The 18,730-nt window shown below is 42.9% G+C and overlaps 1 protein-coding gene across 1 annotated transcript in view; it reads right to left on the bottom strand.

Annotated features, from left to right (window-relative positions):
• The window catches only part of LOC140480632 (cytoplasmic dynein 1 light intermediate chain 1-like), a 52,612-nt gene extending 40,001 nt beyond the window's left edge, over nt 1-12,611 (bottom strand). Inside the window, exons 1-4 of the mRNA XM_072575760.1 lie at nt 12,396-12,611; nt 12,203-12,276; nt 6,246-6,362; nt 4,618-4,848 (exon numbers count right to left, since the gene is read on the bottom strand). Coding sequence (XP_072431861.1) covers nt 4,618-4,848; nt 6,246-6,362; nt 12,203-12,276; nt 12,396-12,535 — 562 coding nt within the window. The 5' untranslated portion in view covers nt 12,536-12,611. The remainder of the gene's footprint in view (nt 1-4,617; nt 4,849-6,245; nt 6,363-12,202; nt 12,277-12,395) is intronic.
• Nucleotides 12,612-18,730: the final 6,119 nt, after the last annotated feature.

The raw sequence follows: 18,730 nt of genomic DNA, 5'->3' as shown, positions 1-18,730 counted from the left end.
GCTTGTGAATCCGTGGCCTTGATGAACTGCAATACAGAAATCATGAGATGAGTTTGAAGAGAAAAGCTGAACTGTAAATCTTGAAAAAAACTGGACTTCATTTATCACCATGAGCAAAACAGAGACTTCATCTACTTAGTCATGCAACATTGTGTTGCCGTTCAACAACATTGCACAGCTTTCTAAATTATGAGTGCTTTCCAGCTGTGAGACTGAATACCAATTAAGATTATACTGTGCGCCCTCTCCCATCTTCAGAATTAATTCAGGGCTGTTGTTACTACTATTGTAGTAGTAATGCATGTTTGACAGTATGTAGCACTGGTGGCAAGACCAAGTTTTTTTATTTCAAGGAACAGAAGTTACACAGTAAAATTTAAACAAAAAAAAATTTCGGACAACCATCAAATAATATACAATGACTATTTAAAACATTGGAAAGAAAGCAGAGGCTCATTCTGTCTTAAGGTCATGTTTGCCCTCCAACCCGACTTTCCTGAACAATCTTGCTAAGATATGATCTTACAAATTCCTATAGCTTGAAATTCAACTTATCCAAATAGCCATTCTTCATACATGTATCAAAGCTGAACTTTACTTTAGCTAATATTCACAAATTATTTTCCCACAGGGATCGCAAGGATAAATATACCTGGCCACAGCATCAAGTGCTTCAAGAGTTATGAAGCACATCGGAGATTCATTTGTTAAATGCAATAAGATCACTTTTTTCTGCTTTTGAAAACCCTTTGATCATGGCAACAAGGGAACCACATCACATGTCAATGAACATCACCCAAGAACAGAAAGAATAGCTTTTATACAGTACCTCTTATGAACTCAGGATATCCCAAAGTACTCTACACCCAATAAAGTGGCTTTGCAGTATAGTCATCAATGTGATATAGAAAACACCATAATATTTGCACATAGCAAGCTGCTACAAACAGCAACATGGTAATGGATCAAATTATCTTGTTTTTGTGATACTGACAGAGGTAGGAGCATTGGCCAGGAAAAGAGAAGTAATTCCCTGCTCCTCTTCATAATAGTGCAGTGGGATCATGTATATCCATGCAAGGGGTCAAATATTTTACCTGATTCCAACAGATTGCCTCAGCCGAGATTTCTGTGCTCAGGGCTATGGAGTTGAACTCCATTAGAAAATTATACTGAAGTGCATTCTCTATGTGATGCATACTTAATTTTGCACAGGGCTGAGGGGCTGGTCATTAAGTATATTCAAGGCTAAGAGAGACAAATTTTTATATCAGTAACAGGACCAAAGATTCTGAGGAAAACGCTGGAAAGTGGAGTCGAGGATTATCAGATCAGCCATGATCTTATTGAATGGTGGACAGAGTTGAATGGTCTACTTCGACTTCTACATTTTATGATCTTGGTACGTCAAAATGAAACTTTATGATTTTGATTTAAAACGTGGACCCAATTTACTCATTCTTTCATTTGAAAAAAGACATTTTTCTGGGCAAATACTTTTCTTGCAAATGACATTTTATTCTGTTGAGAGCGTAATAAAAACGATTTCAGTGAGCATTGCTGAATTCCCAAAGTACCTAGTACAGTACTACCAAAAAATGTCTGACAGATACTGGGCAGGACAACTAAGATGCTTCAGACAATATTCATTAGGAAAAAACATTTCTCTTCAACTCAAAAAAAACCTGTTAAAATTTTTTGCCTTGCACTCATTGGGACATTTTATATGAAAACCAATTCACGGGGAAAACCAACATTTATACTGCCCAAGACCAAAGTGCTGATTGGTTGGCAAGTGGACTCTGGTAAAAGCATTACATAGAGTCATAGAAATGTACAGAATGGAAACAGACCCTTCAGTCCAACTCGTCCATGCCGACCAGATATCCCAACCCAAACTAGTCCCACCTGCCAGCACCCGGTCCATATCCCTCCAAACCCTTCCTATTCATATACCCATCCAGATGCCTTTAAATGTTGCAATTGTACCAGCATTCACCACTTCCTCTGGCAGCTCATTCCATACACGTACCACCCTCTGAGAGACAGTTGCCCCATTAGTCTCATATCTTTCCCCTCTCACCCTAAACCTATGCCCTCTAGTTCTGGACTCCCCGAACCCAGGGAAAAGACTTTGCCTATTTACCATATCCATGCCCCATAATTTTGTAAACCTCTATAAGGTCACCCCTCAGCTTCCGACACTCCAGGGAAAACAGCCCCAGCCTGTTCAGCCTCTCCCTATAGCTCAAATCCTCCAACCCTGGAAACATCTTTGTAAATCTATTCTGAACCCTTTCAAGTTTCACGACATCTTTCCGATAGGAAGGAGACCAGAATTGCATGCAATATTCCAACAGTGGCCTAACCAATGTCCTGTATAGCCGCAAAATGACCTCCCAACTCCTGTACTCGAGACTCTGACCAATAAAGGAAGACATACCAAATGCTTTCTTCACTATCCTATCTACCTGCGACTCTGCTTTCAAGGAGCTATGGACCTGCACTCCAAGGTCTCTTTGTTCAGCAACACTCCCTAGGACCTTACCATTAAGGTGTCTAAGTCCGGCTAGCATTTCCTTTCCCAAAATGCAGCACCTTGCATGTATCTGAATTAAACTCCATCTGTCACTCCTCAGCCCATTGGCCCATCTGGTCCAGATCCCATTGTAATCGGAGGTAACCCTCTTCGCTGTCCACTACACCTCCAATTTTGGTGTCATCTGCAAACTTACTAACCGTACCTCTTATGCACGCATCCAAATCATTTATGAAAATGACAAATCGTGGTGGACCCAGCACCGATCCTTGTGGCACTTCACTGGCCACAGGCCTCCAGTCTGAAAAACCAACCCTCCACCACCACCCTATGTCTTCTACCTTGAGCCAGTTCCGTGTCCAAATGGATAGTTTTCCCTGTATTCCATGAGATTTAACCTTGCTAATCAGTCTCCCATGGGGAACCTTGTCGAACGCCTTACTGAAGTCCATATAGATCACATCTACTACTCTGCCCTCACCAATCCCCTTTGTTACTTCCTCAAAAAACTCAATCAAGTTTGTGAGACATGATTTCCCACGCATAAAGCCAAGTTGACTATCCCTAATCAGTCCTTGCCTTTCCAAATACATGTACACCCTGTCCCTCAGGATTCCCTCCAACAACTTGCCCACCACCGAGGTCAGGCTCACTGGTCTATAGTTCCCTGGCTTGTCCTTACTACCCTTCTTAAACAGTGGTACCACATTAGCCAACCTCCAGTCTTCTGGCACCTCACCTGTGACTATCGATGAGACAAGTATCTTAGCAAGAGGCCCAGCAATCACTTCTCTAGCTTCCCACAGAGTTCTCGGTACATCTGATCAGATCCTGGGGATTTATCCACCTTTATGTGGATCAGGTCATCCAGCACTTCCTCCTCTGTAATCTGGACATTTTGCAAGACGTCACCATCTATTTCCCTACAGTCTATATCTTCCAGATAATTTTTCACAGTAAATACTGATGCAAAATACTCCTTTTGGAAATAAATTCACTCAGGTATTAAACAACCTAAAAGATTCAAATTTCTAGCAAAAATAATGATGCAGATTCAGTTCTTTTATCCCAATAACAATAGGAGTAGGAGGCTTTTCAGCCCTCTAGTATGTTCTGCCATTCAACAAGGTCATAGCCCATCTCCACAGTCCTGCAAACCAATAATACCCTTTGAGAGCGGTATTAATCAAGAATCTGTCTCTGCCTTAAAAATATTCAATGAGCCTGCCTCCAAAGGACTCTGGGTAACAGAATTCTAAATATTCATGATCCTCAGATAAAAGGTTTCCACTCAGCTACATCTTAAACAGGAGACTTTTACTTATCAAGAGTGTGTCTCCTTGATCAAGTTTCTCCCATAAGACATCTCCTTACATCTTGTCAAGTCTCAATACTTGTTTCAATAATATCACTTTCTATTCGCCTAAATTCCAATGGATATAGGGCCAGCCTGTCCAATCTTTCTTCATCAAATCAATCTCCATTATCTAAAATGGATTACTGTAGACTTGTAGGAATAGTACGTATAACATATGGATACTAATTATTTATTCTTAAAATCTGTTTTGTAGGTCAGAGTTATTACATACTTCCCTACTGGTTGCTGTTATGATACCTACAAAGGCTCCTGATGCATAGTGCACAAACACTGAAGGTATTGAGATACTGACATTGCACTATAAACAGGCTAGACTTCAACTCCAGGAAGTCAGAACTTGTGGTTCTTTCCTCAAAATAAATTGCATAACCATGTTGATACCATGAGAAAATTGAAATTTTCTGCTAAACTTATATCAATTTTCCAGAATGAACACCTTGCATCAATACTTAGGACAACAGACAAATTGCTTGGTTATAGAAATTTGAACAGCCTGAGATTACAGGATGGTGATCACTTTTTGACTTTCTTTGGGCATGGGGAGGAGAACAGGATACCACAACTGTGCATATATTGCCAAACAAATTACTATAGAAAATAACAGTTTTAAGTGAATCTGGTGCATCAAATCAAGCATCTGAAACATTTAAGTAACCAATTTATCACATGCCATAACATTATCTATGCCCATGGTACTTACAGCTCTGCTCCATTTCTCTCATTTCCTCTGGTGGTATTTTTAGTTTGTCAATGTGCTCTTGAACAACATTGGTCCACTTTTGTAATGAATCCATGACCATCCAAGGCCGGGACATATCCACCACTAGCATAAGCAAAGTGTCTTTTATGTTATCTGACGTAACTGCGAATTTCAGGAGACCTTTGTGGTAAGTGTCACCATCCAAGATCCAAACATTGCATCGAGTGTGGTCTGTTAATAAAAGATCCCATTATAGGAAAATAAAACAACCAATTCATGTACACCACTAACTTTCATCTAAAGTTCCCAGAACAAAGTTGTTAAATATTTAGGATTTTTAGAAGAGCTTTAGATTACTTCAGTAAATTTATCCTGCAATTTACGAACAATTTCCAGATGTGTTTCTCTTTGCACTTGCATTTAACATTCCACGTGCAATTATCTTCTAAGCACACTCATCTGACCTGCTTATGACATGCCTAGAGTAGGAATACCAACTCAAATGTCTAGCATGTCAATCTGAGGGGTGCTATTACTCCCTCCAACACCCCCTTATCCATAAGCAGATACTCACTGCATGTGGGGATCCTATGGCAAAGAGAATTGAAAACAGCAGAGCTGATAACACAAAGATCAAAGAATATTAGCTAACTACAACAGCAGATGCATGAAAAGTCCCCAACGACAACATATCATATGATGACAGAGAAACAAGCGTAATGGCTAGTCGTAATCTGAAACTTTTTTCTGTCACCTAATAGGCGAACTGGAATAATAATCCATAGTGATGGCACCAAGAAATGCCACTGATTAAAAAAAACAAGGTGACATTATGTTGCATTATCTTCACATTAACAGTCAGGGGACAGAGTGGGGGAATGATGTTGGCAAAGCACAGCAAGTTTGCAATTGTTGAGAAGATTTGTAGCTCAGGTTGAAGGTTCACTCGCTGAGCTGATAGGTTTGTTCTCTGACATTTCATCACCATGCTAGGTACATCATCAGTGAACCTCCGGTGAAACACTGGTGTTCTGTCCCGCTTGCTATTTATCTGTCTTGGTCTGTTAAGGTGGGCGATATAATTTCCGGTTTTTTTCTCAGAGATTGGTGAATGGGGTCCAAAATCGATATCACACACCTTAACAGACCACGACACACAAATAGAAAGCAGGACAGAACACTGGCGCTTCACCAGAGGCTCACTGATGATGTTACCTTGCATGGTGACGAAATGTTTGAGAACAAACCTACCAGCTCAGTGAGCAAACTGACAACCTGCACAGCATGCTGATAAGGAAGAAAAGGGAGCCAAGGACAGATCCAATGGAGATTCCAGATGTAACATTGTGGGCTAAGAGAAGACCGGCAAAATGCCTTTACATTTGTATAGTTAAATAGTGACACCAAGGAAATGTGCCAGGCAATTAAGATTCAGGGTCAGAGCATGTTGGAGTGCTTGACTGTACCAAAGGCTTCAGGTTTTATCTCTAGTGAATGTCTCCAGATCACAAACTTGCACTAGATTTATTTTTTTCCGTATGAAGCCTTAATAATTGAGCTTTCAAAAAATAAATGCTTGTTGCAATAGTAATGTAAAAAAATTTTCCAAAACATCACATGGCACCCACCATCAATGTCTTCATCGTGAACATCAAGATACAAAAACTCTATTCCTCTCCCTTTCTTGTAGTCCTCAACTCCTTGTAATTTTGCAATTAAAGTAGTTTTACCAGATCCATCTTCTCCTGGAAATACAGAGGGATTGTAAAAAAAAGACATGAGCACACAATTTAAATATCTCCTGGAAATGAATCATGCAAAATGTTGTGAAACTTGAAACGGCTCAGAAGATTTACAAGGATGTTGCCAGGGTTGGAGGATTTGAGCTATAGGGAGAGGTTGAACAAGCTGGGGCTGTTTGCCCTGTAGCGTCGGAGACTGAGAGGTGATCTTATAGAGGTTTACAAAATTATGAGGGGCATGGATAGGATAAATAGGCAAAGTCTTTTCCCTGGGGTTGAGGAGTCCAGAACTAGAGGGCATAGGTTTAGGTTGAGAGGGGAAACATATAAAAGAGACCTACTGGGCAATTTTTTCTTGCAGAGCGTGGTACTTGTATGAAATGAGCTGCCAGAGGAAGTGGTGGAGGTTGGTACAATTGCAACATTTAAGAGGCATTTGGATGGGTATACGATTAGGAAGGGTTTGGAGGGATATGGGCTAGATGCTGGCAGGTGGGACAAGATTGGGTTGGGATATCTGGTCGGCATGGACGGGTTGGATCATAGGGTCTGTTTCCCAGCTGTACATCTCTATGACTCTAAAATCTACCCAAGAGATAAAACTATGCCAACAGTGTATGTCTAATACTGGCTGACGTTAATATCAAGGCCCCTCTTTCTCAATCTTGCCCCTTGCTTCAGGTATGTACATCCTCAGAATAAGCCACCAATGGCCATCTCTCTCTAACAAGAGAACAACTCTATGTGACATTTCCTGATCAGCCATTGGCTGTTACCCATTTTATACTCACCTATTGCACTGTCACCTTAAAAGGAAGGATTTTTGGAAAGTTTGATTTTCTTTTGCTCGAGCATTTTTCACAGTTTCGGAAGAAACTTGCATAAAAACCTTCCAGTATTTAATGCCACAGAACTCTGATGTTACAGTTGTGCTAAATCCTTTTCCTATCACCAATACAAGCCTGAGCTTGTACACTCCTAAATAGGTCTTCTTTATCTACAGAATTGTTTTACCTCAATATTGCTTTCCCTTCTAGTTCCACCTAAGCTGCACTTGAACACTACAGCTTATATTTAAATAAAATCTTTAAGATATTACAACATTGTAAGACAGTTCGTAGACATGTTAAAGAAAAAAATAAGATATGTAGATATATAATACAATATTACAGTTAGCACACAAACAAGGTGATAAAATGTACAAGGTTTAGAGTAGATATATGGACAGCAGAGTTTTGGGTGATCTCAGGTGTACAGAGGTTAGGGGAAGCTCAAGGGCTTCGTAAATAAGTGGGTTTAAGAAAAATATTAATTTAATAAAACCGAAGTGGACATTCAGCAAGATTACTCTGGGGATTTAGGAAATACAGGCACAACAACGAACAGCAAAATAATTAAAATCAAGGGTTGCAGAAAAGGCCAGAATGAGAAGGATGAAGTTATCTCCAAGGGCAGCAGGGTGGGAGAAGATCATAGAGATAGATAGGGAGCAGGGACAAGGAAGTGTTTGTAGATTTTTGTAAATCAAACAGTTCAAACATGTTATTACACACCTCTGGAGAAGGTGGGACTTGAATCCAGGCCTCCTAACTCAAAGGTAGGGAATCTACCACTGTGCCAAAACAGCCTGAGGAGGGATTTGTATTAGTGATGAAAATTAGAAAATTAAAGCCTTGCTTTACTAGGCGTCAATGAAGGTCAGTGAGCAAAAAAAAAAGGTTATTCGTTGAAAGGGATTAGGGGTAAGGACATGGAAGAGTCTGTATGATCTCAGGATTGTGGATATTCAAAGGAGGCCAGCCGTGGAGCATTAGAATAGTCAAAGTTAGAAGTAATTAAGTCATGGATGAAGGCATGAGCTGAGCATATGAGCCAAGATAGGGTGAAGTCGAATGACATTATGAAAGTGGAAATAAACGATCAAGTGATGTCAGACACATATCGGAAGCTTATCTCGATCAAACATGACATTAAGATTATGAACAGAATAGATTAATTTCAAACTGCGGTCAGAGAGATGCATAAAGCAGGTGACTGGGAGTGGTGTTTGAAACTTCTCAATTTTGATTGGGGAAATTCTTGCGCTTCCAAAACAGGATGTCAAGTAAACATGTTGGTAATTTCATGATGACAAAGAAGTCAAGAGAAGTAAATAACTTCCTCCAAATCTTATACATTATGGTCCAAAGCCCTGTTTTTTTTAAATGGCACCTCAAGCTTACATTCAAGTATTTTTATTTAAATTTTTATTGTGAGGGCTTATATGTCTACTATCTTTTCAGGCAGCAAGTTTCAGAACCATACCACCATCTGCGTGGGAAGAAAATTCTCAGCAACTAATTGTTGAAGGAACTAAATTAAAATTATGCCCTGGTTACTGTAGACAGGGGTGGGGTAGTCCAGAACAGGGAGGCGGGGGGGGGTAGTCCAGAACAGGAGCGGGGAAAGATTTAATAGGGACGTAAGGGGCAACTTTTTCACGCAGAGGATGGTGCATGCGTGTGAAATGAGCTGCCAGAGGAAATGGTGGAGACTGGTACCATTACACTATTTACAGAGGAACCTCGGTTATCCAAATATCAATTATCCAAACATTGGATTATCCGAAGGAGATCTCGAGGTTGCGATAGAAACATTACATCAAAGATGTGTTTTCAACACTGATCGTATCTTTTGTTTACAGTGATTAAAGGTGAACTTGGATTACTGAAAAGCTAGGAGAAAGTGAGGACTGCAGATGTTGGAGACCAGAATTGAAAAATGTGGTGCTGGAAAAATACAGCTGGCCAGGTAGCATCCGAGGAGCAGGAAAATCGACGTTTCGGGCATAAGCCCTTCTTCAGGGCTGAAATTCTTCATACTGAAATGCTGCCGAGAACAGTCCTGGACATTGACGGGAGCCCAGACACTGCCTCCAAATGACTGACATCTGGCCCTCTGACTCGGCCCTCCGCACTTTTCCTGGAGTTCTACACAGGTGCGTACCCTAAAGCCCTCTTCCCCAGATAATCTCTCCAACATTGTTCTGTATGGGCAAAGGTGGAACCTGTCAAAAAGTTGGAAGTTGGAATAAAAAGTTGTATGTGCGTGTGCACCTGTGAGCGTGCTATTTGGAGACTCTCTTCCCCCCCCACCCCACCTCACAAAAAGGCAGCAGCAGCAGGCTTGTTGTTGGTGTCCAGTCCGGCTGCCCTGGAGAAGGGCAGAGGGTGGACAGGGGATGGTGTTGGACAGGATTGGGGTATGGATGGGGGGCAGTGTTGGATGGAATTGGGGCGGACATGGGGCAGTGTTGGACAGGGTTGGGGCGGGCGGGGGAGGTGGACAGGTGGCGGCGTTGAGGGGAGGACATGCAATGTTGAATGGGGGTCAGGGGCTCGTGCATGGTATGCGGCTACCTAGTCTCCTGAATGGGGAGTGGACTTAATAGAAAACTCCGAGCACTGAATCAATTAACCGAATAATCAGTTTCCAAACGGAATAGTGCCCGCCCATCTCATTTGAATAATCAAAATTCCTCTGTAAAAGACAAGTGGATGGGTATATGAGTAGGAAGGGTTTACAGAGATTGGATTCGTGGTGCTGGAAGAGCACAGCAGTTTAGGCAGCATCCAAGTAGCTTGGGCCAACTGCTGACAAACAGGACTAGATTAGTATGATTTTATAAACCTCGAAGGTCATTCCTCAGCCTCAGACACTCCAGGGAAAACAGCCCCAGTCTATTCAGCCTCTCTCTATTACTCAAACCCTCCAACCCTGGCAACATCCTTATAATTTTTTTCTGAACCCTTTCAAGTTTCAAAACATCGTTCCTCTAACAGAAATACCAGAATTGCTCACAATATTCCAGAAATGGCCCATCCAATGTCCTGTACAGCCGAAACATGACCTCCCAATTCCTATACTCAATGCTCTGACCAACAAAGGAAAGTATACTAAATGTCTTCTTCACTATCCTATTGACCTGTGACTCCACTCTCAAGGAACTATGAACCTGCACTGCAAGGTATTTTTACAGCAACAATCCTCAGGATCTTACCATTGTGTATTAATCCTGCCCTGTATTTGTCTTTCCAAAATACAACAGCTCACATTTATCTAGATTAAACTATATCTGCCACTCCTTGGCACACTGATCCATCTAATAACATCCCACAACACCTCCAATTCTGGTGTCACCTGCAAACTTCCATTCCTGGAAACACCCTCAAAAGATAGTGGGCGGCACGGTGGCACAGTGGTTAGCACTGCTGCCTCACAGCGCCGGAGACCCGGGTTCAATTCCCGCCTCAGGCGACTGACTGTGTGGAGTTTGCACATTCTCCCTGTGTCTGCGTGGGTTTCCTCCGGGTGCTCCGGTTTCCTCCCACAGTCCAAAGATGTGCAGGTCAGGTGAATTGGCCATGCTAAATTGCCCGTAGTGTTAGGTAAGGGGTAGATGTAGATGTAGATGTAGGGGTATGGTTGGGTTACGCTTCGGCGGGGCGGTGTGGACTTGTTGGGCCGAAGGGCCTGTTTCCACGCTGTAAGTAATCTAATCTAATCTATCTCTTTTACACCCTAAATTGATCACACCGTATCGGCAATTCAGTGGACAAGACTGTAAATAGTACTATAGCCGAAGCAGAGTTCCAGCACAACCTCTCTGTTGTGCTATGTGAGATCTTTAAACCTACTTAAATTGGTGGTCCTAAAACCCAATTCACACCGCTCCATCTTTTACAAAGCAATTTCTACTAAGTTAAAGTTATATCTAATACATTTTAAGAATTCAGCACCCTCTATCTTTTACACAGAATTCATTTCAGTTAAACATGGCAGTTTTCCTACTAAATGTTTTTACAAAGGCAAACTGAAATAGCAAAAGCTGTTCATACATTATAGAGATTAACTCAGGGTTTTCAGTTGTGAAAGGTATGAGTAAATAAAAGGGGTAAAAAATCAAATAACAGGTGGTGAGAAATTATAACATTGAGAGCTGAGGAAAAGATAGAAATAAGACTAACTGGATAGCCTTTGAAAAAGAGTAGATAAAGACTCAATTGGGCTCCTGTGGCATACAGTACTGTTTCATGCTTTTTAGTTCAAGAATTTCCAATGTTAATGATGTAATGCCATGTAGGGATTATATTTTGTTTGTTCCCCATTTTGAATAATAGCATTTCAGTTTCTTCTTCCTTCCACGCTAAACTGCTGAGAAGACTAAACGCAAAGACCAGTCATGAGTAGGTCGAAAAAAAACTAATTCCAAATATCCTTGCCTGAGGATTCCAGTTCAAACAGTAACAGCCATTGACTTTTAAAAAAATCACAAGACAGGCAGCAGTTACCAAAAATGAAAACACAAATATTACGTTTTATTCTACAAACCCTTTTATGCAGCAATCGAATCAATGAAACAAACCCCCCTGAGTTAATGAAAGCTGAAAAGAGAAGTGGAAGATGCCTGGGGCCGGCCCTGTGCCCACCAGCTTGGTCTCCCATGGCAACGCCAGGCCCGGAGACGGCGGGATGATAATGGGCTCGGCTGACCCAGGGGGTGGTAACGGCCACCGGGGCAAAGGGCAGCCGGTCCGCCCGCCCGGGGAAACCAGCAACAGCGGGCAAGGCGCTAAAGGCTTTTGTTGTGGAGAATAACGGCCGCCATTCCGGAACGGGCGGAGAGGAGGGCGACAGGTTCAGGGTTTCTCCCCAGGATCGGGGGGGGCATGGCCGAAACACAGGGCTGAGGGAAGCAGACTCCGAGGCGATGGCTGCCGCAATAGTTCCCCCCCACCACCACCACCACCACCACCACCACCACCAGCCCAGAGGGGAACACAAAGGGGTCCGTGTTGACTTACCCGTCACCAGCACGGCTTTCCCGGACGGCAGCTTGGAGCGGGAGCGGGTGGACACCTCACTCAGGATGGATGACCTGTAAGAGGACAGACAGTCAGTCAGTCAGTCCAGGCGGCCGGCCCGGGGAGTGGGCACACACACACACAGGGAGGCGCGACTCCGAGGGGGCGAGGCCCTGCCAGCACCGGTCCTTACCACAGATTGTTCTCCTCTTCGTCCTCCTCTCCGGCCGCCTGGCGCCGCTCAGCCTCCCTGCCGCCCGGACACTTACTCTGCGCCAAGGCCGGTAAGTGAGTGGCCCGTCTCCGGGTCTTGCTGGCCTCAATAGGCGCCATTTGCACACAATCTCTCACACACAGAGAAAGCGAGAAGGAGAAGGAGGCAACGGCGACAGGGCGGGGTGGAGCCGGAGGAGGAGGCGGCGACGACAGGGCGGGGTGGAGCCGGAGGAGAAGGCGGCGACAGGGCGGGGTGGAGCGGCGACTTGTGAAGACAGGGGAGGGGTGAGTGTCTCAACATTAGGATAAGGGGAGAGGACAGAGAGTGAGTGGTCCGGTATAGGGAAGGTGTTGGTTAAAGAGGGGGAAAACAGTATCAGTTTCTGATAAAGAGATTAACACTAGGTCAGAGAATAATCATATCCAAAATTACTGTTCCTGTTAGTTTAATCAGAGCCTACTTATAAAATGTAAGTCTTTAAGTTAATGTTATGTTTCCATTCAATTTCGAAGTTCTTTGCTGATCCAAGAGATTTTGAGTGCAGGTATTGGATTCATTTTCTCTGTGAGGCAACATACTAAAAACAATCCTCTCTAAAGTTTCAGGTCCGTGTACTTTTGAAGAGGCAAATCAGCAAAAAGGGAACAAGTAGAAATTATCACTGTTTCAGTTTTCTTTGTCAGAGCTCAGAGTCCACATTGGCTGTAGGATCAGACTTTGGACAGCTTGATATGGACTAAAGATTTGGATAAAGTCGACAGTGCTGTTTTGATAAAAGGGATAATAGGTTATAGGGGTGAAATATTAAAGGTGCATTTAAGTTTTACAGCATACGAATGTTGAGTAATGCTGCTTTGAATTGAATTACTAATGGCACTGTTGGCTGAACCAGGAATTTCTGGATTTAAAAGTCTCTTCAGAACTTGAACGCAATCTAAATTGACAGTTAGTTAGTGTAGAAATTAGAGAGAGTACTGTGAGATTACTCCCTTTCAGATGAAGCCATAACCTGAGACTCGTACCAATGGCTGGGTCAACATTTACTACCCATACCGAACTGCCATTGAACTGAGGGGCTTGCTGGACAAGTTATAGAGTCATAGAGATGTACAGCATGGAAACAGACCCTTCGGTCCAACACGTCCATGCCTACCAGATATCCCAACCCAATCTAGTCCCACCTGCCAACACCCGGCCCATATCCCTCCAAACCCTTCCCTATTCATATACCCATCCAAATGCCTTTTAAATGTTGCAATTGTACCAGCCTCCATCACTTCCTCTGGCAGCTCATTCCATACATGTACCACCCTCTGCATGAAAACGTTGCCCCTTGGGTCTCTCCTATATGTTTCCCCTCTCACCATAAACCTATGACCTCTAGTTCTGGACTCCCTGACCCCAGGGAAAAGACTTTGTCTATTTATCCCATCCATGCCCCTCATAATTTTGCAAACCTCTATAAGGTCACCCCTCAGCCTTCGACGCTCCAGGGAAAACAGCCCCAGCCTGTTCAGCCTCTCCCTATAGCTCAAATCCTCCAACCCTGGCAACATCCTTGTAAATCTTTTCTGAACCCTTTCAAGTTTCACAACATCTTTCCGATAGGAAGGAGACCAGAATTCCACTCAATATTCCAACAGTGGCCTAACCAACAGCCGCAACATGACCTCCCAACTCCTGTTCTCAATACTCTGACCAATAAAGGAAAGCATACCAAACGCCTTTTTCACTCTCCTATCTACCTGTGACTCTACTTTCAAGAACCTATGAACTTTTCAAGGTCTCTTTGTTTAGCAACACTCCCTAGGACTTTACCATTAAGTGTATAAGTCCTGCTAAGATTTGCTTTCCCAAAATGCAGCACCTTGCATTTATCTGAATTAAACTCCATCTGCTACTTCTCAGCCCATTGGCCCGTCTGATCAAGATCCTGTTGTAATCCGAGGTAGCCTTCTTCGCTGTCCACGACACCTCCAATTTTGGTGTCATCTGCAAACTTACTAACTATACCTCTTATGCTTGCATACAAATCATTTATATAAATGACGAAAAGTAGAGGACCTAGCACCGATCCTTGTGGTACTCCATTGGTCACAGGCCTCCAGTCTGAAAAACAACCCTCCACCACCATCCTCTGTCTTCTACCTTTGAGTCAGAACAAATTACAAAGTAATATGGCTCAGGGATGGGCAGGACTGGCAGCTTAATGTTCCAGGATACATATGCTACAGGAGGCAAGAGGGGAGGGGGAGTGGTGTCTTTGATAAGGGATAGCATTACAGCTGTACTGAGGGAGAACATTCCTGGATATACATCCAGGGAAGTTATTTGGGTGGAACTGAGAAATGAGAAAGGGATGATCACCCTATTGGGATTATATTATAGACCCCTGAATAGTCATACAGCATGGAAACAGATCCTTTGGTCCAAGCAGTCCCTGCCAACTATAATCCCAAATTATTGTGCTGATACAGCCATTGATATAGCGAAGGAATAGGTGGGGGGTGTGGTGCCAGTGTAACTGTGGAAGATGGACTGTTCTACATACCCGACAAAAGAGCAGACATAGCTGGGTCCCATGCGGGTGCCCTGGCTACCTCTTTGGTTTAGAGGAAGTGGGAGGATGGGAAGGAGAAGTTGTTCAGGAGCAGAACCTGTTCGGCCAGGCAGATGAAGGTGTTGATGGAAGGGTACCAGTTTGGACAGCGTGAGAGGAAGAAATGGAGGGCTTGGAGGCTTTCATCATGCCAGATGGATGTGTACAGGGACCAATGTCATCTACTGTATCCGTTGCACCTGATGTGGTCCCCTCTACATCGGGGAGACAGGACGACTACTTGCGGATTGTTTCAGAGAACATCTCTGGGACACCTGCACCAACCAATCCCACTGCCCAGTATCTTAATGCATTCAGGACCCAACATTGAGTAACAAGTCAGAATGTGAACACTCTCCTCCACATTTATTACCCACCCCATATCCTGGGCCCTACAAAAGTGGTTTGGCTGTGCTGTGAGCCAAACCACTTTTTACCATTCATGCTTATTGTTAGTATCCTACCTCTCATTTGTCTCCCTCTTGGCTTATCATCAGGAATACCTTTATTTGCCTCTCCTTTATTTTCTCAGTCAGCATTGTTTCCATGTACTCAATTTACTCCTTCCACACCCCACCCCACCCCACCATCATCAGCATAAATACCATGCTGTCCCAGCTGCTGTCACTTCTGATGAAGGGTCACTGAACTCAGAAAAATTAACTCTATTTCCCTTTCTGCAGATGCTGCAAGGCCTGCTAAGTTTCTCCAGCATTTTATTTTTTTTCAATCACTTTGCAAAGGACAATGTTGCTTTTCATGTTTGTAACATAGTTTGTTACCATTTATCTTCAATTCTTTGTCTGATTTGTTGTGGTCTACCACCATCTCAGGTGAGTTTAATGGAGAGGGTGGATGAGATATGATCCTCATGTGGCAGGAGATAAAAAGAAAATTCTGTTTGCTTTGTCATTTACTTTTGCATTTTGTAAAATGCTAGCAGAGAGCAGTAGTGGTGTCAACACTAGAAAAAACAGTTTTCAATATTTTTATCATAGTCTGTTTCCTCTTTTTGTTCAATTTTTCTGCTGATTTTTTAACATCTGCCATCACCTTGGGCATAATTTGAGCCTTCCTTGGCTCTCTTTCCTTTTATTCTTTGCTTTCATGTGATTTCATTAGCTCTTCCAATACATCTGTGGAGAGTTCTGACATAAGCAACTTCTCCACCTTGTTTGCAGCCAGGTTTTTAAATTCTTTCCCTCCAATTAGTTTTGGCAATTCTATTAACTACTTTGGCATCAACATTGGGGAACACTGTGAAATCAATCATAGTCTCAGGTCAAATTCTTTTTCCAGTCAGCGATTGTGTAACTTGATTTCACGAGTCCTTAATGATCCACATCCATGTAAGATTGTTGAATTCCTTTCAGAAATCACAATGTTTGGGATGCTTTTCTCATGAGGTTCACAATATGGCAGAAACTACTTTGGATGTTCCCAGGTTACTAAGGGAAGTGAGAGAGGAAATAGCTGGGGCCTTAACAGATATTTTTGCAGCATCCTTGGACACAGGCGAGGTCCTGGATGATGGAGAATTGATGTTGTCGCCTTGTTTAAGAAGGGTAACAGGGATAATCCAGGTAATTATAGACAGATGAGCCTGACGTCAGTGGTAGGGAAGCTGCTGGAGAAGATACCGAGTGTTAGGATCTATTCTATTTGGAAGAAAATGGGCTTATCAGTGATAGGCAACATGGTTTTGTTCAGAGAAAGTCATGTCTTACCAACTTAATAGAATATTTTGAGGAAGTGACAAAGATGATTGATTGATGAAGGAAGGGCTGTAGATGTCATATACATGGATTTATAGTAGGCTGATAGAGAGAGTGAACTCGCATGGGGTCTAGGGTGTACTAGCTAGATGGATAAAGAACTGGCTGGGCAATAGGAGACAGAGTAGTAATGGAAAGGGTTTTTTCAAAATGGAGAACTGTGACCAGCGCTGTTCCACAGGGATCCATGCTGGGACCACTTTTATTTGTGATATACATAAATGATCTGGAGGAAGGTATTAGGTGGTCTGATTAGCAAATTTGCAGATTGGTGGAGGAGTAGAAAGTGAAGGGAACTGTCAGCGAATACAGCAGAATATAGAAAGATTAGAGAGTTGAGTGAAGAAATGGCAGATGGAGTTCAATCCAGGCAAATGTGAGGTGATGCATTTTGGAAGATCCAATTCAAGAGCAAACTACAGTAAATGGAAAAGTCCTGGGGAAAATTGATGTACGGAGAGATCTGGATGTTCAGGTCCATTGTATCCTGAAGGTGGCAACACGTGTTGACAGAGTGGTCAAGAAGGCCTACAGCATGCTTTCCTTCATCGAATGGGGTATTGAATTGGCAGGTCATGTTACAGTTATATAAGACTTTGGTTCGGCCACATTTGGAGAAAGCGAGGACTGCAGATGCTGGCGATCGTAGTCAAGAGTGTGGTGCTGGAAAAGCGCAGCAGGTCAAGCAGGAGCAGGAGAATTGACTTTTCGGGCATAAGCCCTTCATCAGGATACACTCCCATGCGAGGACTGCAGAAAACACTACATCGGACAAACAGGAAGACAGTTAACGATCCGTATACATGAACACCAACTAGCCACGAAACGACACGACCAGCTATCCTTAGTAGCCACACACACAGATGACAAGCAACATGAATTCGACTGGGACAACACTACCATTATAGGGCAAGCCAAACAGAGAACAGCCAGGGAATTCCTAGAGGCATGGCACTCATCCACAGACTCTATCAACAAACACATCGACCTGGACCCAATATACCGGCCACTGCAGTGGACAGCTCGAACTGACAACCGGAAGCGGCAGAGACAGGCCACTATAAATACCGGAAAAAACAGCACAGAAGCGCTTCACAGGAGGCTCCCAAGCACTGAGGATGTCACCTAGACAGGGGACAAAACGTTTGCAAGGCAAATTCCCAGCTTGGCGAATAGAACCACAACAAGAAGCTTTTTCCCAGAGTGGGGGTTTCAATTACTAGGGGTCACGAATTCAAAGTGAGAGGGGAAAAGTTTAAGGGAGATATGCATGAAAAGTTCTTTATGCAGAGGGCGGTGGGTGCCTGGAACATGTTGCCAGCGGAGGTGGTAGAGGTGGGCACGATAGCATCATTTAAGATGTATCTAGACAGATAGATGAATGGGCAGGAAGCAGAGAGATACAGATCCTTAGAAAATAAGTGACAGGTTTAGATAGAGGATCTGGATCGGTGCAGGTTTGGAGGGCCGAAGGGCCTGTTCCTGTGCTGTAATTTTCTTTGTTCTTTAGATAGGTCCACCTTTGCTATGAGGTCATTAATTAATCTTTAAATAACAATATGAATGAATTTTATTCTGAGGACATGAAAACAGAGCTAGCTGAAGTAAACTAGCAAATGTACTAAAGGACAGGTCAATACAGTTGCAGTGGCAGATAGTTAAGGCAATGATTCTGTATACACAGATTAGATATATTCCAATGGGAAAGAAGAATTTCAAGAGAATGATTCATTATCTGTATTTAACTTTAAAAAATTAGATAGTATCAAAATGAAATCAGAAAAATGCAGACAGGTAGGTGACATCCGAAAATTGGACAGGATATAACAAACTGGACAGATTCCCAAAAGATTAATTAGGAGTGACAAATTAAAGTGCAGGAGAAAGCTAGCTAGAAGCATGAAAATAGATGGAAAGAATTTTTATTGATATTTAAA

This window comes from Chiloscyllium punctatum, chromosome 8 (genome assembly GCF_047496795.1).
Source record: "Chiloscyllium punctatum isolate Juve2018m chromosome 8, sChiPun1.3, whole genome shotgun sequence".
NCBI classification, from domain to species: domain Eukaryota; kingdom Metazoa; phylum Chordata; class Chondrichthyes; order Orectolobiformes; family Hemiscylliidae; genus Chiloscyllium; species Chiloscyllium punctatum.
This window is presented reverse-complemented; position numbering and strand designations above follow the sequence as displayed.